The sequence below is a fragment of the Ostrinia furnacalis genome, unplaced genomic scaffold, assembly GCF_004193835.3.
Source record: "Ostrinia furnacalis isolate ACB-3 unplaced genomic scaffold, ASM419383v2 OfSCF0216, whole genome shotgun sequence".
Classification (NCBI taxonomy): Eukaryota; Metazoa; Arthropoda; class Insecta; order Lepidoptera; family Crambidae; genus Ostrinia; species Ostrinia furnacalis.
The window spans coordinates 1,821,481-1,847,021 of NW_021130455.1; the positions used below are offsets into that span (position 1 = coordinate 1,821,481).

The 25,541-nt window shown below is 41.6% G+C and overlaps 1 protein-coding gene and 3 non-coding genes across 4 annotated transcripts in view; all 4 read right to left on the reverse strand.

Moving 5' to 3' along the window:
- Positions 1–25,541, reverse strand: part of LOC114357526 (dynein heavy chain 10, axonemal-like) — a 61,388-nt gene that overhangs the window by 9,232 nt on the left and 26,615 nt on the right. Inside the window, exons 7-44 of the mRNA XM_028311167.1 lie at positions 25,245–25,389; positions 24,997–25,110; positions 24,666–24,846; positions 23,767–23,913; positions 23,418–23,500; positions 23,165–23,291; positions 22,851–23,093; positions 19,895–20,064; positions 19,354–19,541; positions 18,741–18,902; positions 17,215–17,415; positions 16,719–17,010; positions 16,170–16,328; positions 15,543–15,779; positions 14,995–15,248; positions 14,761–14,909; positions 14,532–14,641; positions 14,075–14,253; positions 13,230–13,425; positions 12,691–12,788; positions 12,468–12,603; positions 11,989–12,075; positions 11,143–11,285; positions 10,819–10,997; positions 9,956–10,138; positions 8,654–8,779; positions 8,066–8,319; positions 7,525–7,713; positions 6,953–7,125; positions 6,469–6,634; positions 5,873–6,031; positions 5,368–5,462; positions 4,864–5,121; positions 4,314–4,473; positions 3,778–3,876; positions 2,905–3,028; positions 1,622–1,806; positions 1,295–1,387 (exon numbers count right to left, since the gene is read on the reverse strand). Of these exons, the coding sequence (XP_028166968.1) occupies positions 1,295–1,387; positions 1,622–1,806; positions 2,905–3,028; positions 3,778–3,876; positions 4,314–4,473; positions 4,864–5,121; positions 5,368–5,462; positions 5,873–6,031; positions 6,469–6,634; positions 6,953–7,125; positions 7,525–7,713; positions 8,066–8,319; positions 8,654–8,779; positions 9,956–10,138; positions 10,819–10,997; positions 11,143–11,285; positions 11,989–12,075; positions 12,468–12,603; positions 12,691–12,788; positions 13,230–13,425; positions 14,075–14,253; positions 14,532–14,641; positions 14,761–14,909; positions 14,995–15,248; positions 15,543–15,779; positions 16,170–16,328; positions 16,719–17,010; positions 17,215–17,415; positions 18,741–18,902; positions 19,354–19,541; positions 19,895–20,064; positions 22,851–23,093; positions 23,165–23,291; positions 23,418–23,500; positions 23,767–23,913; positions 24,666–24,846; positions 24,997–25,110; positions 25,245–25,389 (6,244 nt within the window). The remainder of the gene's footprint in view (positions 1–1,294; positions 1,388–1,621; positions 1,807–2,904; positions 3,029–3,777; positions 3,877–4,313; positions 4,474–4,863; positions 5,122–5,367; positions 5,463–5,872; positions 6,032–6,468; positions 6,635–6,952; positions 7,126–7,524; positions 7,714–8,065; positions 8,320–8,653; positions 8,780–9,955; positions 10,139–10,818; positions 10,998–11,142; positions 11,286–11,988; positions 12,076–12,467; positions 12,604–12,690; positions 12,789–13,229; positions 13,426–14,074; positions 14,254–14,531; positions 14,642–14,760; positions 14,910–14,994; positions 15,249–15,542; positions 15,780–16,169; positions 16,329–16,718; positions 17,011–17,214; positions 17,416–18,740; positions 18,903–19,353; positions 19,542–19,894; positions 20,065–22,850; positions 23,094–23,164; positions 23,292–23,417; positions 23,501–23,766; positions 23,914–24,665; positions 24,847–24,996; positions 25,111–25,244; positions 25,390–25,541) is intronic.
- Positions 654–726, reverse strand: TRNAA-AGC (transfer RNA alanine (anticodon AGC)). The gene has a single exon. It is a non-coding gene; the product is annotated as a tRNA-Ala (tRNA).
- On the reverse strand, positions 1,128–1,246 carry LOC114357553 (5S ribosomal RNA). Its single transcript, XR_003656310.1, has one exon. It is a non-coding gene; the product is annotated as a 5S ribosomal RNA (ribosomal RNA).
- On the reverse strand, positions 3,386–3,458 carry TRNAA-AGC (transfer RNA alanine (anticodon AGC)). The gene has a single exon. It is a non-coding gene; the product is annotated as a tRNA-Ala (tRNA).

The window sequence follows — 25,541 nt, forward strand, 5'->3', positions numbered from 1 at the left end:
GCGCTGCGCGGCTCCAAACAAGCAAGGTGTGAAGGTTTTCGACTCGTCAATGTTTCTCGTCGGCCAGTTAGTGTGCCCGAAACATAATTTCACCTGCGTTTTGTTATTTATCAAGCGCGGTATTGTAATAACTCGCACACACACACTGCAATACGTTTGGGCACAACATTGGACTGACTGGGACGATTGTTTGTTGTTGCGCTCCCGCATGCCGATAGGCGGCTCGGCGCGGGCTGTGGGCGCGGAGCGACTGGCAGCGATATCAATATGGCCGACTCACGCGGCGCGGCACGTGGCAGCGGTCGTTGCCCTCGGCCGGCTACTACGATAGTGCGTAAACGAGTACACACCGCGCTCAAAGGATGATTTATTTTTTATTTTTTTCGAAACATTCTTTGTCGTTTTACTCGAAAACTAGCCTGAATTTTTTTGAAAAAACACTTGGGTCTTATTTGTATGATTTTATTAGATGTGTTGGTAAAGTTTGATCAGTACAAAAAATAACACCTTATATGATAATAATAATATTTAATCATCACAATATTAATTCTGTTTTTCAATGATTTTATTGAAATTAAAATGTTCATGTCATATTTAGCAAATAAAATGAAGAGAAATGTCAGCTTAAAACATATAAATAAAAACAAAAAGATTGGAGGCGCCGGGTATCGATCCCGGTACCTCTCGCATGCTAAGCGAGCGCTCTACCATCTGAGCTACGCCCCCTGATGTCCGACAGAGCGAAATTATCGACGACTTTATCAACTGGTTGTTTGAGACCGGTCTGTTTCTCAATATCCGGCAGCTGCGAAATAAATATTAGACTGATGACGTAATATGCAAGGCCAGCTATTATTATCGTCAAGAACGATTTATCACATGTCGTAATGTGTCGTGTTTGTGTTGAATAAGTATACATAATTACGTACGAATTTTCATTTTTTGGAAAGATAAATCTGATCCATATAAAATACAAGCAAACAAAGGTTAATATTTTTAAAATATTCAAAAACAAACTTAATGAAATATATGTGAGCAGTCGCGGGCAGACAATGTCAAAAATAAATGTGAAAAATATTGATGAATGCACTGTAATATTTTGATGAGTTTTATTAAAAAAGCAAAAAAGCCAACATCACGCGGTGTTCCCAGGCGGTCACCCATCCAAGTACTGACCGCGCCCGACGTTGCTTAACTTCGGTGATCGGACGAGAACCGGTGTTTTCAACGTGGTATGGACGTTGGCGATGAAAGTTTCGAAATAAGTGTTGATAAATAGTTATTGAAAACTTACGTATTTATCAGCTGGTAATCCATGCAGATAGTTTGTGATGATTGCAGTTTTTGAAGTGCCAGTGTCACCCACTAATAGCACTGGTCGCTCCACCTGTAGACATTTTGATGACACCAATAGAATCTTTTTTCAGTTTTGTAATGAAAATAAAAATATTTTACAAAAATTGCTCTTTAAAAAGAGAGGGGGAAGATTTCTTAAACGGTCACAACCTAAATTACGGAATGAATGTTTTTATGAGATAGAATTATAAAAAAAACTTTGTTACTAAAAAATTGTTTTTATTAAGCGCATAAGTGAAACGCAGGTAGATATTTGAAAACTTACACTCTCCATGATCTTGATAAGCCAAGTGAGCCGGAGCGTGTCCACCGTTGGGACTAGAATCGACGGGAACTTCATGTCCCTGTCATGCTCGTACGTCGGCACCAGCCACTCCCACGCTTCCCATGTCAGTGTGGTTAGCTCCAGGCAATAGTCGTATAGACTCGGGAATCCCATGGGGAAGTGTTCTAAAATGGGTTTAGATAACCTATATTTAGACTTTTTCTGTAAATCGTGCCGTATTTGGTTAAGGCTTGGTATTTCTGCTAAAGTAGGTATTTCGCGCTGTCAAAATCTGCGCGCGCAATACTTCGCCGAAGACAGCGCGCCAAAGAGCTCTCGCGGCTACACAGTATAGAAATACGCAGTTGGTTAGGTTAGGTTGACTTCCTTCCGTTCAAGCGTCACACTCACAGCACTTTCTAATACAAATCATATCCAAGTGATACAAATTAAAACAACTTTCAAAATTTTTGGGAATATATTTTAGAATCAAATAAATATAGAATATAACTGCCAAAGTAAACACGGTTCAAAGAGGCGTGGCGTCACCCGACCTTCCGGACACTGATATTATTATACTGTGACTCATCAAAGTCATCATTGTCAAAAATATTGACAAATCGCGAACTGTCACGGCCAAAAAACTGACACGCGTCCGTCCTCCGTAAGCGCCACCGCGCGAATGATTGAGATTGTCCAAGCCGTCATGGACGATTTTTTCCACATTTTTTAACATAGTAACTAAATAAGACGCAATATAAAAATTTCATCCGTTAAAAGCCCTCAAGTTATTTCTGAACTTTAGTTTAGTAAAAGATTTAGAATCTCAAATCGCTTATTTTAAAAATAAAACCATAAATAGAAAACGAATAGAGGTAACTTTGGGAATTTATTCTATCGAGTCAACTTCATCAAATCGTGTTTCCATCCGTTAATAGCCCTAGAAAATATCCTCAACTATGCCCAATAAAAATCTTAGCCTTTAATTTTACTGTTTAGTACCTCAAAAATGAAAAATGAAAACCTCATTTTCGCCATTTTCTCTGCTACCCGGCCTTAAGCGGCAGCTGAAAGACCAATTTTTCAAACATATCAAATAACCCACCCTTTTTCTTTTCTTAAAAACTTTTGACGACTGATATCAACTTTATTAAACGGGCAAACATAAAATAATATCTTATAAAGGGTTAGCTGATAAATAAGACGGTAAAGTCTACGCGACTTTTTAATTAAATTCAAATCATTGTATTCAGGTAAAAAAGTAGTAAAAAAAGAAATATTACTTGTAGTAGCTTTCTTCTCGATTGTGTCTTCAACGAGCATCATCGGACACGCCTTTTTGATGTAGTTGTCAAAGTCGAAGCGGCCATCGTCCACTATCGAGGCCCCCAAGCTGTTGTACATAGACTGCCAAAGGAAACAATATTAGGTTTTGGTGGTTACAATTGAAAATCCTTTGTTTATTACAAAAGAAATCGTGTAGTAACCAGATATTTAAAAAATAAGTGAGTACTAGTGCCGTCTATATAGTTTCAGTGATTTGACCCTCAAATACCTGTGTACTTTCTCAAGTATTTTTTTACAAAACCTGTCGCAAAATCCATATCCTTAGCTGACGATTTGCTACTACAATTGTTTACTTCAAAATTTTCGGATTTGAGGTTAAAAAATTTAAGGTTAGGACCTTTTTTATTGTATATTATCTGTTTATGTTTTAACTCACTATTAAACAAAAACAATACTAACGAAGTATTTATAAATAATTGGAGGCGCCGGGTATCGATCCCGGTACCTCTCGCATGCTAAGCGAGCGCTCTACCATCTGAGCTACGCCCCCGATATGAACGTGGTCGGAAATTACTACTTACTATCGAAAGTGAAAGTATAATACCTATAATACCGTACCAGGTATATCATTCGTGGACAAAATTGCATTACAAGGTTACTGACAATGTGACATATTCCACACAGAAGGTTGCCCACATAAATATTGAGAATTAAACATTGTAAAGACCAAGTTAGAATTTACAAAACGTGATAAAACGAAATCGTTTCCAAATGATATTGATTGAAGTATATCTTACTAGGGTGATAAATACTCAACGGTTTAAGCTCTACGTTTAGGTTCTACTCGATTCGCGTAAAAAAACACTTACCACCATGAAGACACATTCCACCACGGTCCTGTCAATTTCCTCGTTGCTATCTTCTTTGTTAGGCATCAGTCCACTGATCATGTAGCATAGCTGTACCACCTGTGAATCAAATAATGCACCTACAGAACCAACCTTCGTTAGGTAAGGGCCATTATAGGGGTCTCAAAATACCTGCCAAACATCTTTAGGTTGCGTTTCCATCAGAGATGCGTGAGGATGAGTTTGTAAAGAACCAATAGGATCACTTCATTTTTGTACATACAACACACGAAAGGGTCGTGTGCGTCCGCTACATCATAACTGTGCACCGTTTTCAGCTTCGCTACACATCTTCGCACAGTTCATTATTCTAGCACATATCAAAATCAAAAATATTTATTCAGCTTAGACCACAAGTGGCACTTATGATGATAATATCTGGTGTTAACACCCACGCCGTTACACATGCTCGCTCCACTTATATTCTTATCTCATCACTGGTGGAAACGCAGCCTTACACTTCCGATGCCATGTTGTTCGACCATATAGTTATTTACCAAGTTGAGCGGCGTCTGCGGCACTATAGTCTTCAATGGCGTCTGCTGCTGCAGGCCGAACATACCAAACACGATGTAGTTGATGGCACCCGCCACGTAGTGTTCGAAGAGACCAGCTAGCTGCTCACGCTCTTCTTCATTGTTGCGACTGCGGAGCCATCTAGCGGAGAAAATAGACAAGTTTTAGGGAAATAGATGCTCAGAAAGATAGCAGAAGAGAAAGTGACTTTAAACAATAAGATAGTGCTGTAGGCGTATGGAGCTTAATTTTCCAGTAAATAATGGGTACAAAAATAAACATGTTGCACTAATTGATGACATATGCCTTGTCTAGCTAGGGTACAAGAGCCATATTGACTAATTTATCCCTTTTTGTTGCTGATAATCGAGACAAGTCTAATGACAAGTGACTCGATATTAGAGCGATCGATCGATTCCAACAAAAGCAGTCACATGCACTATCTCTACCCATGAGAGCATTGTTTCTTAGTAATTTGGTTAGCTAGGCCCACATGGAAAATTCAGAAAAAACACAACTAAGCATATATACCTATCCCAATACGGTTGGTATCCCAAATTCTTAGGGTCAACGAACACCATCCCAGCCCTCGACACAGTCGCAGGCGACGCGTAGTTCAAGTCACCGACTTCGAACAGCAGCGAGCAATACGGCGCGAGCCGAATTCGTTCACCGTTCGCGAGCGTCAGTAGACGGTTGTCGTCCATGACTGAGTTCATGTTCTCGATCCAGAGGGCGTCTACGTCGCCGTCGAATAGAGAATATCGACGCTCATCTCTCTCTGCTGGCCTGAGGATTTAAGAATGACAACAGTTACTAACGAAGTTTTTCATTAAAAACAGATTTCAGTAAATCCTTGCACAAAGTGCGGATCTTTGAATATTTTTCCAAAAGTACTTTATTACAATTAAGACATGACAAAGAAACACACCTTATAGACAGGGTTGATGATACCTTAACACACAATTTTACATAATATTGGGTAAGTGGTAACAAAAATATACCAGATCTAAAATAAATTGATCTGAAACTTGCCTGTTCATCTCACGGAAGATTTTGGAGTAGAGCCCATCAGTCCAATCTCTGGTAACCGGGTCGAGGATACCATAAAGTTCAATCACAGAACACGCCTGAAACAAAAACATAACCGTGTTTAATACAAACAACAACGTTTTGTGTAAAGCGGTTATCACACTGCGCCGCGCTCCGCCGCGGAGCGCGTGATTTTCATATAAAAAATCACGCGCGCAGACGCGTTGTCAGTGTGAAGTGCCGCGCGTGTTTTCTATACAAACTGAGGTACTTGCATACAATGATTAAATCAGTCGCCCCGCGCTCCGCGGCGGAGCGCGGCGCAGTGTGATAACCGCCTAAGGCTAATAAATTAATGACATTTTATGAACGTGTCAAAATACTCTAAATTAATAGAGGTCGAACACAGGTCGAACACAGTTCTTTCCAGTTTCTCCAAAATTGTTAATCAATGGCCAAGATAACTCTGAACTCTAAGTTGATATTGATAGGGTATAGTATCGCGTACCTTGGGGTTGAGAACTTGGAGCTTGGTAGAAAGGCCAAGATTGGTTTGCGCCTTGACTAAGGTCTGTAAGATGACGGACTTGCCACCGCCTGTGGGACCCACCAGCATGGAGCAGTGCCGCGTCATCATCGTCTCGTAGAGTTGTACTACTTTGTCTACCTGTAGACAGAGAAGAAATGGTGAGGCAATGATGATTAGTGGCGCGGCGTCACCAAAAGGTGGGTGAATCCAGGTAATTGTAATCATTAGAGCGGCGTCATTGTGTTTTGGGTTAATGAAATTCATGAATAAAGTTAATAATCAAAATAACAGATCCTAGGCGGCAGGCGCGGCTTACGACGTAAGTTTTAGGTCTCAACTACCGTGGTGTGTGAATAAATAACAGCAGTGAATCATTTAAAGTGAAAAAATCTTTGAATTATATTTTTTTGCCATCATGTCGGTCTGTCTCCAATATCAAGACTTGAAACCTATCCGGTTGCAGGGAGGCGTGAGACAAGGAGACGTCATATTGCCATATGTCGAAACTGTTCAATGCCACACTGGAAGATGCATTCATTCCTGTAATGTCATTTGGCAGTAATGAACGTACGAACCTGATGCGCCAATACAATGTATCCGTCAGTCTCCAGCACATCAATGACGGCCGCGTTGAACTCAGGGTAGCCGACTCGCGGGCATTCCAGACCCGGGAACAGATCCTTGATCAGACCCAAGAATAGAGGGACGTCTTCGAACACGAATTTCGGGTAGTTCATGTCTCTGAAAGGGTTAAAATTATAATAGACACAAATATTTTTGGATTGTGTAAAGGCATCAATGGTAAGGCAAACCATGTTATGATGTTTTCAAGTGTTTTGAAAAGGGATACTACACAGATAAAGAATTTGAATAAGACCTTCGAAATAGCGGGAACGTATAAGTTTGTTTTTGAACGCACGTCTTTGGGTTTAAAACTATGTCAAAACACGCAGCGATAAACGCTCATTTAAGAGCCCTGAAACATTTTTATAACATTCACGCTCCTAAAATTCGTAACTTTCATTAGTGTTAATACATCGATTATTATAAAATCGGTACCTCAGAGCTCTCATCAGCACCATGATTTCGCTTAGTCCGGGGGAGTCTCTTCGGAGTTTCCCCGCCATGCGCAGCACCGCAGTCAAAGCACGTAATCCCCAGTCGTAGTGGGACTGCTTGGACAACTGTTCTCGAGCCACTTTGTACAGGACTGTCATCTTTTTAGCTAGCACCTGTAAAATATTTAGTCAGGAAAAACATCAAAAGAGAAAATTCCTAAAATTGTTACAGAAACACGGATCTCAACGCGACATTTCTATATTATGAGTTACATTAGTACCTACTCAATAAAACAAACTTATTAAAATAAACTTATACCTAGTTACGGTTTAATTAAGGTGGTGCAACTCAGCCTTAGGCTGCATTTCCACCATAGATTTACCTCGCCTCGGTAAATGAAGCGATTCTATTGGTTCTTTACAAACACATCCCTCGCTAATTCGCTACGCATCTTCGCACATCTCTGGTGGAAACGCAGCCTAACACTGCCAGAATACTTTTTTACACTTCAAAACTTAACCAAAAATACTATACAAGGGTTTTATTTGACGCATAAAACTTTTATAACTTACCTTGGCTGTAAGGAACCCATCAGAGAACAGCGATATCATGCAGATCATCTCAAGGTCTGGTAAGATGCACACCACCGGTCTGAAGAGAGCCTTCACCGACTCAGGCAGTTCGGTGCGGCCCGCGTAGCCGGGGTTCATCGTGATGAAGATGCCCACTTTGTTGTCCATTGAGATCTCTTGACCTTCAAACTGAGGAAGGAAAAGGGATAAGTGAATATCAACTTATTTTAGGAGTAACTAACCAAAATCGCTGTTTTATTACAATGTCACTGATGTCACGAAAGTGGCTGAAGAATCCTCTTTATTTTTCCGGTGGATTCAAGCTACAGGTTGGAAGCTACAAGAACTTATATGTGAACAGAATATATGAACCTCCAGTTTTTAGTTTTTATTACCTCATGATTGCGCGATAAAAAAAAGGTGAGTAAAATGCCTCTTATAGACCAACTCTATAGCTCTTAATTGAGTGGATTCTTCTGTAGTGGATCAGTGAGAGAGGACTGCCATGTGACGTGACAGTTTGTGATATAATCATACTCACAGTAAATCTCTTCAACTTCATAAGCAGTGCACTTCTTATGCACTGTAGCTGCGTAGATATGACAGACAGCACGGATATGTCAATACGGTTGAATTCATCAAAGCAGCCCCACGCGCCGCATTGACACAGTCCAGCTAAGATCTGGCCTACTGCTCGGAAGTCCATGCCTTCCCCGCAGTTTGTGACAACGCAAAGCAGACCTAATGCTTTAGCGAGGTCTTTCGTTGTTTCTGTCTTGCCCGTGCCGGCCGGGCCTGTAAGATACGAACAACTTAAGAACTGGTTGAGTAGAGGCGTCGATGTGACGTCACTGCAACATTAGATGGCCTGTCTACCATTCGATGGTTACGACGTTAAGAGAGGCGCAGCTTAGGAAATATCATGATTTTACTAGTTGTTTATTGTCGTTGTTGATAGTATTATCAATATGAATAGATTTTATTTCATGGAACATTTTCCTCTTATTTACAGCGATTATTACAGCGGTCTACTTTTGAATTATTTATTTTAGTAGGATTTTTATGAAACTACCTACAGCTGAGGTCAAAAATTTGCTTTTTTATTGTATGTGACAAACATTAAGGTTACCTGCAGGAGCTCCTCCCAACTGCATGGTGAGAGCTTGCGTGATAGTAAGGTAGATTCGATCTGTCAGCGGCGTGATCACTAGCCGGCCGTTTAGACCCATGTATTCGTAGCCGTATTCAAATACCCCTGGAAATCAGACAAAACAATAAGGTCTAATCAACTTTAGGAATAATGACACTACAGTTAATTAATTTTTGATCAACACACAGCTCAACTCATTTAACAGATTATAAATTATCACTACTACGGGATTTGGCAACAAAACACTTTTATAAAGGTAAACAGGTTACAAAAATGTAGGTAAAAATGCAACATAAAAAGTTTAAAACACTTAAAAGATTGCGCTGAAAATTTATACTATTATGACAAAGGTATCTGATATTAAGGCCTCATAAGAAGGCTCAAGGTCACCCAAAGAGCGATGGAGCGTGCTATGCTCGGAGTTTCCCTGCGTGATCGAATCAGAAATGAGGAGATCCGTAGGAGAACCAGAGTGACTGACATAGCCCGCAGAATCGCTAAAATCAAGTGGCAGTGGGCGGGGCACATAGCTCGAAGAGCTGATGGCCGCTGGGGCAGGAAAGTTCTTGAGTGGCGACCACGAGCTGGAAGACGTAGCGTGGGCAGGCCTCCCACTAGGTGGACCGACGATCTGGTGAAGGTCGCGGGAAGTACCTGGATGCAAGCGGCGCAGGACCGGTCTTTGTGGAAATCCTTGGGGGAGGCCTTTGTCCAGCAGTGGACGTCTTTCGGCTGAAACGAACGATCTGATATTATACGGAACTTGCGGACTCACCAGTACACTGCCTGATCCATTGATTGTCGTCTTTCTTCAGCCAGTAGAAGCGCAGCTGGCTCTCCCAGTCGAACTCGGCCGCTTCTGTCACGTTATCTCGCACGAATCCCTCGATGATGTCTCGTGCGTGCACGTCAATGGTTGTTATTTTAAGGAACTTGCGGACTCACCAGTACACTGCCTGATCCATAGATTGTCATCTTTCTTCAGCCAGTAGAATCGCAGCTGGCTCTCCCAGTCGAACTCGGCCGCTTCTGTCACGTTATCTCGCACGAATCCCTCGATGATGTATCGTGCGTGCACATCAATGGTTGTTATTTTAAGGAACTTGCGGACTCACCAGTACACTGCCTGATCCATAGATTGTCATCTTTCTTCAACCAGTAAAAGCGCAGCTGGCTCTCCCAGTCGAACTTGGCCGCTTCTGTCACGTTATCTCGCACGAATCCCTCGATGATGTCTCGTGCGTGCACGTCGATTATTGATAACGGAACTTGCGGACTCACCAGTACACTGCCTGATCCATAGATTGTCGTCTTTCTTCAGCCAGTAAAAGCGCAGCTGGCTCTCCCAGTCGAACTCGGCCGCTTCTGTCACGTTATCTCGCACGAATCCCTCGATGATGTCTCGTGCGTGCACGTCGATTGTTGTAATAGTGCGGAATTTCAGCCGGTCGTTTGAGGATAGGTCTGAAAGTAGACACAATAACTTTGGATAGGAGATAGGATAAAACAATGACGACATAAAATTAAATATATGGAGAACTAAAACATGGGCAGCAAGGTTCTGGAGTGGAGGCCGTGTACTAGAAAACGCAGCGTGAGACGTCCACCCACAAGGTGGACCGACGATATCGTAAAGGTAGCAGGAAGGCGCTGGACGCAGGCCGCTACCAACCGGGCAGCATGGAAAGCATTGGGGGAGGCCTATGTTCAGAAGTGGACGTCCTATGGCTGAGATGATGATGATGATGAAAACATGGTTTCGGTCCTGTGACCACGGCCGTTGCAATCTAGATGAAATGACACACTAAGCCTGGGCGCAGACCCCCGACTTTTAGTTGCCGATAGTTGGGCCCGATTCTAATTTGTATCTTCATACATTCTTCAATCGGCCGATACCAAATCGGTGTAATGTGCGCCCTTTATACATCTCCATACAGCTATCAAGAGCCCGACCCAACTATCGGCCTATAAATAACAATAATACATTAAGAGGCGCAGACCACCAACTTTTAGTTGGCCGATAGTTGGGCCCGATTTTAATTTGTATGAAGAATCGGCCAATAGCAAATCGGTGTAATGTGCGCACTTTCATACATTTCCATACTGATTAACAGCATACATATCCATACTGATTACAGTAGTACCTAGTCGCACTTTGACTACAAGTCCGTCCAATTGCTCGTTCTGTTGCTGCAAATGTTCCTTCATGGCCCTTTTATTGCCTTTTCTTATACGAATGAACGTCTCTTCCGTTTCGGCTGTCCACCACACACCGTTGGCTGCTAGACACACCATGCCTTGATACTCGAGGATCCATTCCGTTCTGAATAAAAAACCAATTTTCTTTCATTGCTTTTAACTCTTTCAATGATATAAGGTTCTAATTATGATTAACAATTTATGGCAATATTATGCAATAAAGGGTCAACACCAAACAAAGAATTTTGGCGTTCAGCGAGACATTATACCTTGGCACCTTCCAGTTTCTTCCATAGTAGAATATAGCCTTTTTGGTGATAAACTTATTAGTGTTACGCATTTCTACAAGTACCAAGTTCATCCAATCTTCGACTCTGCCTTCAGTGTATACCACTTTTCTGAAGTCCATTATCTAAACATAGACAAGGTATTATAAATTAGTACATACAGGGTGTGGTTTTGTAAAACAACGCCCATCTCAGGGGTGGTAGCATACACGACTCTCGATGCCAAAAAAAATATTTTAAACTAGCTTTCCGCCCGCGGCTTCGCCCGCGTGGAATTTTGTCTGTCACAGAAAAACTTTATCGCGCGCGTCCCTGTTTCAAAAACCGGGATAAAAACTATCCTATGTTCTTTCCGCGGGACTCAAACTATCTCTATGCCAAATTTCATCAAAATCGGTTGCGAGGTTTAAGCGGGAAAGCGTAACAGACAGACAGACAGACAGACAGACAGACAGACAGACAGACAGACAGACAGACAGAGTTACTTTCGCATTTATAATATTAGTTGGGATTTTAATGGAAAAGTCCATGAAATCAGAAAAATGGAATTACTATCGGTCAGTCCCCCCGCTCTCCCGGGGCGGCGGCCGCATGTGCTCGGTGGTAGCGGGGTACGCGGGGATGGTGCGGGCGGTAACAAGTGCCGTCTCGAAAGTTGTAGGAGACGTTTGAAGAAGGTTTTTTACTATTAAAGTTATAGTTAAAATTTTATTTATATCTATCTGGTAATAACTTTCATGTGTACTACCACTCTTGAGATGGGCGTTGTTTTACAAAACCACACCCTGTATTTAAAGTGAAAAAGCATTATTACAAAAATATTTTTACCTCTCCTTCAGCAGAGATCATCTTGGCAGCTACTGGACGATTAGTATGATCTACGTATAAGTCTAGAGCTCTGATGTTGTCAAACATCTGAAAGGAAACTCACATTGAATGGAGATAAGTACACTATCAACATTTTTCCCTCCTCGGTAACCAGCATCTAAGCTTGGTACACAATAAAAGTCAACCAGACTGAGATGGTTCAACTTTTTGGATGGAATTTAAAGTCAGAAGTGATCTGGGGCTGGGGGCGTAGTGTGAGTTTACGTCCAACGCATTCGATATCGCCTGCGTCAAAAAATGTATGAATTTAGTTCTTGAAAGTTTCTGCTAGGGGCGCTGTACAATCCGTCATCCATTTAATGTCACTTTTTTACGCAGTCGATATCGAATGCGTTTGACGTTAACTAACGCTACGCCCCCGGATGATAAAGCTCCTTTTTAAGTATGATGCAGATGTAGAGGTTAAATAGTAACAGTACCTTGATCATATGCTCCTGGACGCAACTACACTCACTGCTGCCAAGAATTGAGAGCAACTCGTCTGTTGATATGAAGAAGAATCTTGGGAACACACGACGCTTCGAATCCAAGTAGTCGTTCAGGGACTTTTGACACCTATAAAGAATGAATAAAGAGGAAATCAACATAGTTCAAGCTAGATTTCACATTTTTCGGGCGTATAAATAAAGTTAAAAATCTTACTTTTGTAGACCAAGCCCTAGGTTGACGAATTCTTCTAATCTACCGCTTATAGTGCAGCAGTCGACCACGTTTAGTCTTTTGGCTGTATCCAACATGATCTGCAATCAATTTCAAATTAAAAAAAACCATTATTAATATTTATGCTGAAGTGATTCACATCAATGTTTTCATCATCATCATTTCAGCCATAGGACGTCCACTGCTGAACATAGGCCTCCCCCAATGCTTTCCATGTTGATCGATTGGCAGCGGTCTGCGTCCAGCGCTTCCCTGCTACCTTTACGATGTCGTCGGTCATCAATACATCAATGTTTTAAGAACAATAAAATAATAGAAAACTTATAGCCACGATACGAACGGTGAAGGGGTCGGACTAGTGATCCGAGGAACGCTGGTTTGAATCCCGCCGCCGCTCGATTAATGTGGTGAACCTACTCGTAACACAAGCATATTTATCTTACCACGAGGGGTTATTAGTAATTTGTATTTACAAATTGCTAATATTATAAAAAAAAACTTCTATTTTGTATCAGAAATACCTTTCTAAAAGACTTGTCAATATCGTCAAACTTCTTGGCCTCCTCTGGCAGTTGGACTCTGATGTCTCCGCCCACGAAGATGCCTTCCAAGTAGAGCCACTTTCGCTGCGTGGCCATCCACTCCTCAATGACCTCGGATATCAATGCCAGGCGTCTCTCCCACGTATGGACGACTGAGAGGAATGGGCCAATGAACCTGGAGAAAGGTAAGTCACGATAATTATAAATACATAACCATAAATTATAGAATCACTAGCTTTCCGCCCGTGGCTTCGCCCGCGTGGAATTTTGTCTGTCACAGAAAAACTTTATCGCGTGCGTCCCTGTTTCAAAAACCGGGATAAAAACTATCCTATGTCCTTTCCCGGGACTCAAACTATCTCTATGCCAAATTTCATCAAAATCGGTTCAGTGGTTTAGGCGTGAAAGCGAGACAGACAGACAGACAGACCGACAGACAGACAGACAGACAGACAGACAGACAGACAGACAGAGTTACTTTCGCATTTATAATATTAGTATAGATATTCTTACGAAAGTGGTTTTGTTAAATTTGAGACCCAGGTAGAACATAAAATTTTATCTCGATTTTAGAAAAGGGTCACGCGAGCGACAGTTTTTCTGTTACTGACCGAAAAAGGAAACTGTAAAGACAAAAGCTATGATTAAAATAAAATATAAAGGCTATTCCCACCTCTCGTTCCCACCGCTGCAACTCCTGTGTAGCCAGGATCTACAGCTTGACCGCCATAAAAACGTCAATGAAGGTCAAGTTTGTCCCGGGGAAAGTTAAACTGTCATTGGACCGGCAACGAAATTAATCAGAAGAAAATAAAATATAGTACTGTGAAGCAGCCATGCTCTGCAGCGTCATGGCATCTTCGTCCAGTTTGACGACCACTTCGTCGCAAGGGTTGAGGGTGTAGCCACGATCCTCCCCTCTGTTGAAATGGCGCGCCACGGTGAAGGATATGGCACCCCATGTCTCTTGCACGTCTCGAACACCGCGCTCGATGGCTAATTCCTGGGAGTTAGGGGATTTTAGTCAGTAAATGGATACATAATATCATATGCATACCTACGAACCTACGATATCGTCTGCTTAGGGCACAAGTTGCATTACATAGCTCCGTATTCAATATAATACCAACACACACAGCGAATACCATCAGAAACTTAGAAAAATACGGGATGAAAGCGAAGAGTTGTCAACCAGCTACAAACTCTAATTAAAGTACCTTCATGCCTGCATTTTTAGAAATACCATAGCTTGCTTATTAAGTAATTGATATTTATCCTTACTTTTATAGCGTGATTAACAATTTCCTCAGCAACGTCTTGGTACTTATGCAGCTCCATAGCAAACATGTTCTCCAAAGTGAATCGTTCCGGGGACATGTCAAAGTCCTGGCCTACAAAGAAACAAAGAGCAAAGTATTAAGTTTAGTTGCTAAAGCAACTGAAAGAACTGGAAGCATTTAGTTTAGCTGGTAAAATTACTGAAAGTATTGGTAACACAAAATAAACTTACCAGTTTTAGCCATTAGTTCTTTCCAATGTCTCTCTCTCATGGCTTCGTTCTTTAGCGACACCATAAGAGGCACTACTCCTTTGAATTGCTTCATCTTTAGATCTAGCATAAGGCCAGTATTTGTCAGACGAACAGCTTTTGGGAGTTTCCTAACAATAAAGTTGCACTATTAAAATAACTCTTATTTCAGGTCGGATAAGGGCGACTTCTAACATAAAGTGAACTATATTATACCTGTATTCTTTGAAGAACTGTTCAATGCCATCCACCAACGCTTGCGGGTTCAGATTCACCCACAACGTCTTGGCCCACACTTCCCTAGCATTCTTCTGTGCCTTATAGATCTTGTAGACTTGGTCCATCGCCAGAAAGTCGGTTTTCGCGCGGTTGAAGTTGGAAAAGTCGGCTAGAGGGTTGTCGAACAATTGTTCAGCCGCTTGCAACATCTTTTTACGCGACTCTAGCTCATCGAAGTATTTATTGTATTCCTGTTAGAAAAGCAAAATCGTTTGCTAAAATAGATATGAGGAATAAAAAATTTATCTCAATGTGAAATAGAAGATGCTTAATTGCCTGTTGGCTAACCTTGAGTCATAAGGAAATTACACAATTTTTAGATCAAATTTTCTGTACTTCACATCCAAAAATGTATAGTTTTTTCTGGTATTGAAAATAACTTTAACATCTTTGTGAATTGGGTTTAATTCAGTATCAGCAGTTGTTACAGTCAAAGAGCACGCAGAAACTTGTAATATAATATATCATCAAGATTCATAACTTACCTCCATAAGCACCAATCCTCTGTCCATATCGTCGCCCACAATACCCGGGCCCTCATTATCAAACTTCTCAACGAAGTCATCAAGCTCCTTCAGGAAGTTCGATATCTCCACCACGTTGAGTTTGGAGAACTTCTCCTTGGTCTGTTCAAGAGTGTTGCCACGGAAGAGCGAGGTTTGGTATAGACTTCCCCAGGATGATTCTAGATTCTTCGCGAATTGAAGATCATCATCTGATACCTAGAAAGAAATGTTTAATATAATGTGTGTTAATAAAGTTATTTTATTATTTTATTGTAAAATCCTATAGTTGCTTCTTTAGATAAGGTAACGTGACAATCGCTTCGTTCAATTTTTTTTTAACTTTTCTAAGTGAAAGTGAAAAATTTAATCTGAGATGAGTTTTATTTTTTCTAGGGAGGCAGGGGATGGTTTGTTAACTGTGAAAATGTATTGAATAAGTGAATGATTAGAATGCAATTAAACACTTTGCGTCTATGCTATGCTAAAAAAATGCTATGTTAAAAGAAGAGATGGAGAAATGACGAGTCACTTTCAGAGAAGGGTCAAATAACTATCAAACTAAAGGTCTTGTATTTATGAATGAGTATAAAATGTAGGTATGCTCACATCAATCCCATGCTGCCTGAGCATGTGGAAGATTTCCTGCATGCCGCGGTATTTGACCTCGGCGGTGATAGTGAGGGCTTGCACTTGACCTATGGTCGCCATCACCAGCTTGAAGTCTTCCAGCCCTTTGATGTTCATGTTCATCGTCATGCGAAGAGACTGCGAATAACAATAAAATGAATGATGACAATGATAAAATGGAGAATACATGGAGCAGGTCGGATTCTAAAAAGATCCCTATTAATCGAGACAAATGAAAGAAAATAACAAACGAATAGCTGTTTGAGTTGCAAAATTAAATCACGCGGGTTGTTATTAATTCTGGAGAAGATAAAAAAAAGAACAAAAATATTTATTCAGTTTAGACCACAAGTGGCACTTATGATACTGCCTATCACAGGTCTGTAACTCTTGAAAAGGACTCTGTAAAGGTGAAAAATGAGGCAGCAAATAAGTAAGCAATATGCTGACGAAGGCGTATCAAAATCAAAACGGGACAAATACTTTAATATGGCGATCCAACAAATGTTTTCTAATAACATATATTACCTCAATTTGGTTCTTCAAGTCATACATGTTCATTCTGGTCTTGGACGCGATGCAGTTGCCCAGAATGTTCTTCCACTCCTGCGCATGTCCTTGAACTTGGCTGATAATGGGCCGAAGATTCACTCTTATAGCTCCAACATCCACATATTTAACGTGAGCATCCAAGTCTGATATTATATCTTCGAAGAAAAAGAACTTCTCGTCGTACTTGAAGATTTGTTCGTGCTTCTGTATGTACTTTTCGCACGATAGATTCTTATCAAATGCCCATAGGTGTTGGTATTTCTGCCACCTGTTAGAATAAGATATTTTTTGATAAGATTTCCTGCAGAAGTGCTACTTTCTTTACTAAGTTTCAGAGAGAAAAAGAGCGGATAGGGTAGAAGCTAAGCGGATAGGGTAGAAGCTAGTTCTTAATGTCAAGTATTGATTTGAAAAAAAAAAGTATTAGGCAGTCAAGAAATTAGCCTAAAAGATGTGATAAAAAAATACTGACTTCTGAATATAAGTATTGATATCCATGGTCAGTCGATAGATGGTGTCTTGTATGAGCATGGTGACGTCATTGATGGCTACCACACGTAAGATGTCTTCAAAGTATGAAAACACATAAAACTCGTTGCCGGTCGCTTCGGCTATGCGCTGAGGCGGACACGGCAGGCAGGTTTTCTTCATCCACCGTGGGAAGGTTGTCAATCTGCAACAATTGATTAATTTCCAACGTTTAGTTTTAAAAACCGAGATCTTTAAAAGGGCGATGTACGCGACGTTTTGCGTAGCAAAGTTTTGTTATACCACCATATAACGTCGCTTGCCTCTATAACTGACGTAACTGACATTTAGCAAAATTTTCAGGCGATTAGACAGATCGATTCATCTCGCAATATTGATTAAGATAGTGTAAATAACTCAGTTTCGAAAAAAATGACAGATACGTCACTTAGAGAGGCAAGCGACGATAAGAGAAAAACGAAGAAGCAGAAATTAAAGAGAGACGATATAAGACGGTTAGAGTTAACTATCCTCAACAGATATTTAAGGGAACTATCTAGTTCCCTGCGTGATCGAATCAGAAATGAGGAGATCCGCAGGAGAACCAAACTGTGGTAGTGGGCGGGGCACATAGCTCGCAGAGCTGATGGTCCCTGGGGCACAAAAGTTCTCGAGTGGCGACCACGAGCCCGAAGACGTAGTGTGAGCAGGCCCCCCACGTAAAGGTCGCGAGAGTTGTCTGGACGTCGTAGTCGTTGTGGAAATCCATTGGGGAGGCCTTTATCCAGCAGTGGACGTCATTCAGCTGAAACGAACGAACGAACGATTGGAATCGTGCGAACGAACCTGTTGAGGAAATGCTTGATGTTGTACCCGACGATGTTGCAGACCTCGGGCGAGGTGGGCCGCATGGTGATGTCAGGTGGCACCAGCGCGGCGTCCACTTGGAACATGGCGTCTTGTCGCTCGGCATCTGTCCCCTGTCCCCTGCCCTGTGTACACGACCGCTGTACCCACCTGTTGAGGAAGTGCTTGATGTTGTACCCGACGATGTTGCAGACCTCGGGCGAGGTGGGCCGCATGGTGATGTCGGGCGGCACCAGCGCGGCGTCCACTTGGAACATGGCGTCTTGTCGCTCGGCATCTGTCCCCTGTCCCCTGCCCTGTGTACACGACCGCTGTACCCACCTGTTGAGGAAGTGCTTGATGTTGTACCCGACGATGTTGCAGACCTCGGGCGAGGTGGGCCGCATGGTGATGTCGGGCGGCACCAGCGCGGCGTCCACTTGGAACATGGCGTCTTGTCGCTCGGCATCTGTCCCCTGTCCCCTGCCCTGTGTACACGACCGCTGTACCCACCTGTTGAGGAAGTGCTTGATGTTGTACCCGACGATGTTGCAGACCTCGGGCGAGGTGGGCCGCATGGTGATGTCGGGCGGCACCAGCGCGGCGTCCACTTGGAACATGGCGTCTTGTCGCTCGGCATCTGTCCCCTGTCCCCTGCCCTGTGTACACGACCGCTGTACCCACCTGTTGAGGAAGTGCTTGATGTTGTACCCGACGATGTTGCAGACCTCGGGCGAGGTGGGCCGCATGGTGATGTCGGGCGGCACCAGGGCAGCATCCACTTGGAACATCGGTGTCTTGTCGCTTAACATCTGTTGAAATTGCTCCAAGTTTTCCAGAGTGAATCTGTTATGTAAATTGCCAGGTTAGACAGCGTCTTACTTACACAATATGTAGACTACACGTGTGTTTTATAAAGGCAAGTAAGCATAGGCTCACATAGGTCACATATTTAGACTGCAATGATAAATGCAATGAAATAGCAACAATGATCAATGTAATGATAAGCTCGGCTGGCCAGTTTAGGGAATGAAGAAAAAATCTGATTGCCTCTGGTATATAGGAGAGACGTGCTCATGCAGTGGACACCAAATGAAAGAAAGAAAGTAAGCATAGGCTTGCGTGAGCGTACGTGGCCTAATACCCATGTGACTAGCAAATAAATCATCAATGTACTGACAACTGCACGAGTACATGAAACTGCAGGTGTAGCGCATAGCTAAGTCTGTTCTTACGGTAGTGGAGTAGTGCGGGAGTGTGCATGCGCTGTACTGTAGCAGACATTTTAAACACTAACTTGACAAGACACTTGAATATCTTCCTCTCCCAATACGTGTAATATGACGTCATGACATTCGATTTCCCAGTGCTAGTGCCCAATATCAAATACTCGAGCTTCATGAGAATGGGCCCGATGCGGTCGAATATCCGAGACAGTGACGCCACGCGTTCGAGGCGTTCGTTTTCAACCTCCACAAAGTACGTCTAGAAGAAAAGAGGAGATATTTGACCTGTGTCTTCTGAAGGAAAAAAAATCTTTATCCACACTTAGATATTTTACCTAGAGATAGAATAAAATGATATGATATAAAATGTATGGAGCTTTGTTAGATTCAAAGAGTGTCACACACAGCCTTTACAAAAAAAAATATCATCACGAAAACAAAATGGACATGTAACTAATGACACTACAGATGTCGCTTGCCTCGCCACACATTATCTGCCTCTTTTGATTGCTCACAATCGAGTACATTTACTCTTACTCTACTTGATTTTATTAACAACTTGGTAAAAAGGTATTTCATCCTTTATTTTTCTTTAAAATTACTTTAAAATACCTTGCATGGATACAGCCAAGTATCGTCCGGTTCCTTAGTAACAGGATCAATGTAGTTCTGAGGACGCACGATTGGGAACAAGTCGAACAGTTCCACTTGATCAATCAGGAATTGGATCTCTTTCTCAACCATCTTCAGTTGCTTGTATACAGCTCGAAGGGAACTTTCACCTAAAATAAATACAATGTTGTACCTAGTCCAGCACTTGACCTGGAAATATCCCAAGTTCTAGGTAAAACTTGGCAATATCATACAGCGTCAGATGCCTTCCATACAGTCCCAAATCTTTAGCTGTTATATGCTATGTCTATTACAATAAGGAAAACCCAGTGGACACTAAGGTTCGGCGTTCGATTAGCTCGATATAGCATCATGTAGTGACTCTTGCACGAGTCACAAAAGGGCTCTGAAAGTCCACTGTAAGTAAAGTCGGGTCTCCAGTGCGTGTTTTGCTCTACACAATCAACAAAAACATGTCAACATTCAATAAAATTTCCTACTTAAAATTTCCCGGAGACCCGACTTAAGAGACTCAATCAGAAAGCCACTCTATAAACCTGGGCTAGTTACAGGGTTGACGTTTTTATACTAGAAGACTTCTCTTACCTTTAGTGATGTCTTTGATATAGTCATTAATGCCAAGAGCAGTCCACGTAACCCTGGTAAGTCCCGGCAAGATGTGTCTCTCCATGTCCAGAAGATGTCGCTTCATGAGATGCGTCTCAGACGGACTGAGCGAGGCTACGTTTTCGTTATACTTGGTTATAACCTCCTGTAAGGCCTCTAATTCGTAGTATAGCCGGGACTTTTGCATGGCCACGTCTCGGATGTTTGATGGGAGATCGAACCCTAAAAGTAGGAACATAAGGTACATAATAATATTTTACTGAATATAATCATTTAAACTGATGGTATTATTAATTACCAAGTTGCTCCATTAATTCAGCCTCGTGTATTACTTGAAAGATGTCCCTGTTGAAATTGGGATGGAACTCCAAATCGTATTCTTGCATTAATTTGTGTACGGTTAGATCTCGCCATGTTACATCGGTCTGAAAACCATAAGCATTGTAAGCAGTAATGTACTTTATTTATATTAGTTTATGAGCTACATTTGTTGCACAGATTCCAATATGTGTTACGCACATTCCTGTTCAAAGGCATTGCAAAATAGATGGCTCTTANGTTTTCGATGTAAACTCGCGGAGATGAACAGGCCTGGTTAGACGGAGTCTTACGTGCTCACACAATATGTAGACTACGAGTGTGTGTTTTACAAAGGCAAGTAAGCGTAGGCTCGCATAAAGGCAAGTAAATATAGGTCACATATTTGGACTGCAATGATAACTGCAATGAAATAGCAACAATGATCAATGTAATGATAAGCTCGGCTGGCCAGTTTAGGGAATGAAGAAAAAATCAAATTGCCTCTGGTAAATAGGAGAGACGTGCTCATGCAGTGGACACCAAAATGAAAGAAAGTAAGCATAGGCTTACGTCCAACCTAATACCCATGTGACCAGCAAATAAATCATCAATGTACTGATAACTGTACGAGTATATGAAACTGCAGGTGTAGCGCATAGCTAATTCGGTTCTTAGCAGTGCGGGAGTGTTATGCATACGCTGTACTGTAGCAGACATTTTAAACACTAACTTGACAAGGCACTTGAATATCTTCCTCTCCCAATACGTGTAATATGACGTCATGACATTCGATTTCCCAGTGCTGGTGCCCAATATCAAATACTCGAGCTTCATGAGGATGGGCCCGATGCGGTCGAATATTCGAGACAGTGACGCCACACGCTCGAGGCGTTCGTTTTCAACCTCCACAAAGTACGTCTAGAAGAAAAGAGGAGATATTTGACCTGTGTCTTCTGAAGGAAAAATAAATCTTTATCCACTTATATATTTTACCTAGAGATAGAATAAAATGATTTGATATAAAATGTATGGAGCTTTGTTAGATTCAAAGAGTGTCACACACAGCTTTTACCAAAAAAAAAATATCATCACAAAACAAAATGCGCACGTAACTAATGACACTACAGATGTCGCTTGCCTCGCCACACATTATCTGCCTCTTTTGCTTGCTCACAATCGAGTAAATGAGATTTTATTAGCAACTTGGTAAAAAGGTATTTCATCCTTTATTTTTCTTTAACATTACTTTAAAATACCTTGCATGGATACAGCCAAGTATCGTCCGGTTCCTTAGTAACAGGATCAACGTAGTTCTGAGGACGCACGATCGGGAACAAGTCGAACAGTTCCACTTGGTCTATCAGAAACTGGATCTCTTTCTCAACCATCTTCAGTTGCTTGTATACAGCTCGAAGGGAACTTTCACCTAAAATAAATACAATATTATAGCCCAGAACTTTACCTGGGCATATCCCAAAAAACTTGGCAATATCATAGAGCGTCATCCTATCATCAGATGCCTTCCATACAGTCCCAAATCTTTAGCTGTTTTCTATTACAATAAGGAAAACCTAGTGGAGATCGTTCGATTAGCACTGTATGTATAGTACCATATCATGTCATCATCATTTCAGTCCTAAGACGTCCACTGCTGCTGAACATAGGCCTCCCCCAATGTTTTCCATGTTGATCGATTGGTAGCGGCCTGCGTCCAGCGCTTCCTTGTCCTTTATGATGTCGTCGGTCCACCTTGTGGGTGGACGTCCCACTCTGCGTTTTCCGGTACGCGGTTTCTCCATTCTAGAACCTTGCTGCCCCATCGGCTGTCAGTTCTGCGTACTATGTGCCCTGCCCATTGCCATTTCAGCTTGCTAATCCGTTATGCTGGACTATATTATCATGTACTGATTCTGAACAAGTCACAAAAGCGCTCCGAAAAAATACTATATGTTACAGACACAATCAAAGCCACTCTATGAACCTTGGCAAGTATAAGGTTGACGTTTTTGTACTAGAACATTTCTCTTACCTTTAGTGATATCTTTGATATAGTCATTAATGCCAAGCGCAGTCCACGTAACCCTGGTAAGTCCCGGCAAGATGTGTCTCTCCATGTCCAGAAGATGTCGCTTCATCAGATGCGTCTCTGAAGGACTGAGCGAGGCTACGTTCTCGTTATACTTGGTTATCACCTCCTGTAAGGCTTCCAATTCGTAGTATAGCCGAGACTTTTGCATAGCCACGTCTCGAATGTTTGAAGGGAGATCGAACCCTAAAGGCAGAGCAATAAGGGTCATAATTATGTTTTGATGAATAGCCATTTAAGTAGGTATTATTTATTACCAAGTTGCTCCATCAATTCGGCCTCGTGTATTACTTGAAAGATGTCCCTGTTGAAATTGGGATGGAACTCCAAATCGTATTCTTGCATCAATTTGTGTACCGTTAGGTCTCGCCATGTTACATCGGTCTGAAAACCAAAAGCATTGTAAGTAGTAAAGTACTTTATAGTTTATGAGCTACATTTGTTGTACAGATTCCTATATGTGTTACGCACATTCCTGTTCAAAGGCATTGCAAAATAGACGGCTCTTACCAATCCCTCTTTCGCCAAAAGTGACACTGAACTCGGCGATCGAACATTCTCGTAATGTTGACCGGGAATCCTCATCAACATTACTGTAAATAAGAAAATGGATTAATGGGACAATGTAATAAGATATTATTCATTATCTGACAATTTTTTTCCGATTCTTTTTCTCTGTCTGTTGTTTTTTATAGTAATGGATATGATAGGACTACAATACAGCTTTTTTTTGTAGTCTTATTATATGCCACTATTGCCACTAAAATAATTTTATTGAATCGCCAACTAATAACAAACCTTTTGAAAATACCTAATGTACAAGATAAAATATACCTTTTTGAGAAAAGAATATACTCACAAGCTTTGTCCCTTTTTCGTTTATCGGCGATCTCCTTATTGACAATATCGGCGGGATGCAGCGAAGCCAGCGACGCCTTTTTCTTGGCCATATGCGCTCTCCCCGCTGCCGTCACTTGCATGCCCCGGCCGCCGCTGGGTGGCGGCTCTGATATTACAAAAAATGTATTAAAACTTACAAACTAATTAAGATTGTCCGTATGTAAGTGCTATTGTGCGGTAGGTCGCCCATGTCCTGGACTGACCAGGTCAAAACCGCACTCAATGGTCCACTCCACGAGTGCACAAGAAGGGCTGCAGTGCGGGAGGAATGGCGATGGATAGTCAGGCTTGCCACCGGACCGGGTGTGACGACCACGACCACTCTGACAAGAGTGTAGCGACGAAGAAGAAGTGCTATTGTATCCATATCCATAGAAGCGTAGCTTCAATGACACTTCAATATACTTATGCCATGAAGCTTGTGCAGGCTAGAATATTTTATGACTTTTTGGCATTTCATCTTGCCGTTCAACAAAGATGTAATTTATCATAATCCACAATGTGACTAAAGTTGTTTAGTCAAAAATGTGTGTGCCACAAATATAAAATAAATAATGCTTTTTATAAAAAGTGTAACTCACCTTCTACTAATTGCATAGATTGCATGAAATAAAATACAAATCAATTAAATAACTAAAAGAAGTTTAAACATTTTAGTAGACGACATTATGAACTTTTGCTAGTAAGTAGTTATTCAATTATTTTAAGGGCCGATTTTTCAATCGTCGGATAACTTTTAACTGAAGAATAAGTTTGGCACATTGACAGTTTCAGTATGGGAAATATGTCAAAATGACAAGCTTATTCTTCAGTTAAAGAATAGATGACTATTGAAAAATCAGCCCTAAACCTACTAACCATCCTCCTTTTTGAACATGACCTTCAAAATGTTCCTCTTCATCATGTTATCTACGAATTCAGACGCGGTCTGCACCCATTCCTTGTATTTGTTGTCTTCGTATTCCTTGATGAGTTTAGAGAAAGCCTTGTATTGGATGAACGCTTCTTTCTTCTGTTCACATTCGTTTAGTTCTGGGACCTGGATATAAAAAAACACAAGTTATAACCGAATGATGGAAATCGGGTCTTATGTGGGCATAATATCATATACCCCGTTACGCTATAAGAAAATTTTCTTGGCTTCACAAACTGCCACCTGTCTATAGTTACCAAAACTCTCAGGACTTACCTTCTGGAACCTCATGATAGGCTGTTTCATCTTGTTGAACAAAGCTCGAGCCCAGTAGATGGCGCCAGCGACCGGTGGGTGGTTCCGAAGTAGAGGTGGGTTTTTACGAAATCGCTGGAAAATACACGATGTCAGAATAAAGGCTGATTGTGAAATACTCCTTTATTCATAGGTAATGAAAGTTGAGATTTGATCAAAAGATCAAATTAATGGGACGGGATTGTTATTGATAAGAAGTTGGACCTTACGGTAAACTTGTCTTCAATAGCAGTGATCTCCTTGATGAACTGGCGCATGACAAGATCAAATTTGGTTGACAGTTGCCGACGTATGGACTCGCGAGTGTCAAACTCCAAAAACTTCAGCAACACTGTCAAAGCCTCTTCGGACGACCTGAGAAGAGTATTGTTTGGTATGGTTATGTATTATGTATATTTAAAAAGACAACAATAAATAACAGGGAGTTATATTGCCAGATGACATTAAGAAGAAGGAATAAATATGCAAACATCAGGGTCAGGCCTCCCCAACCCATCTGGCCAGTG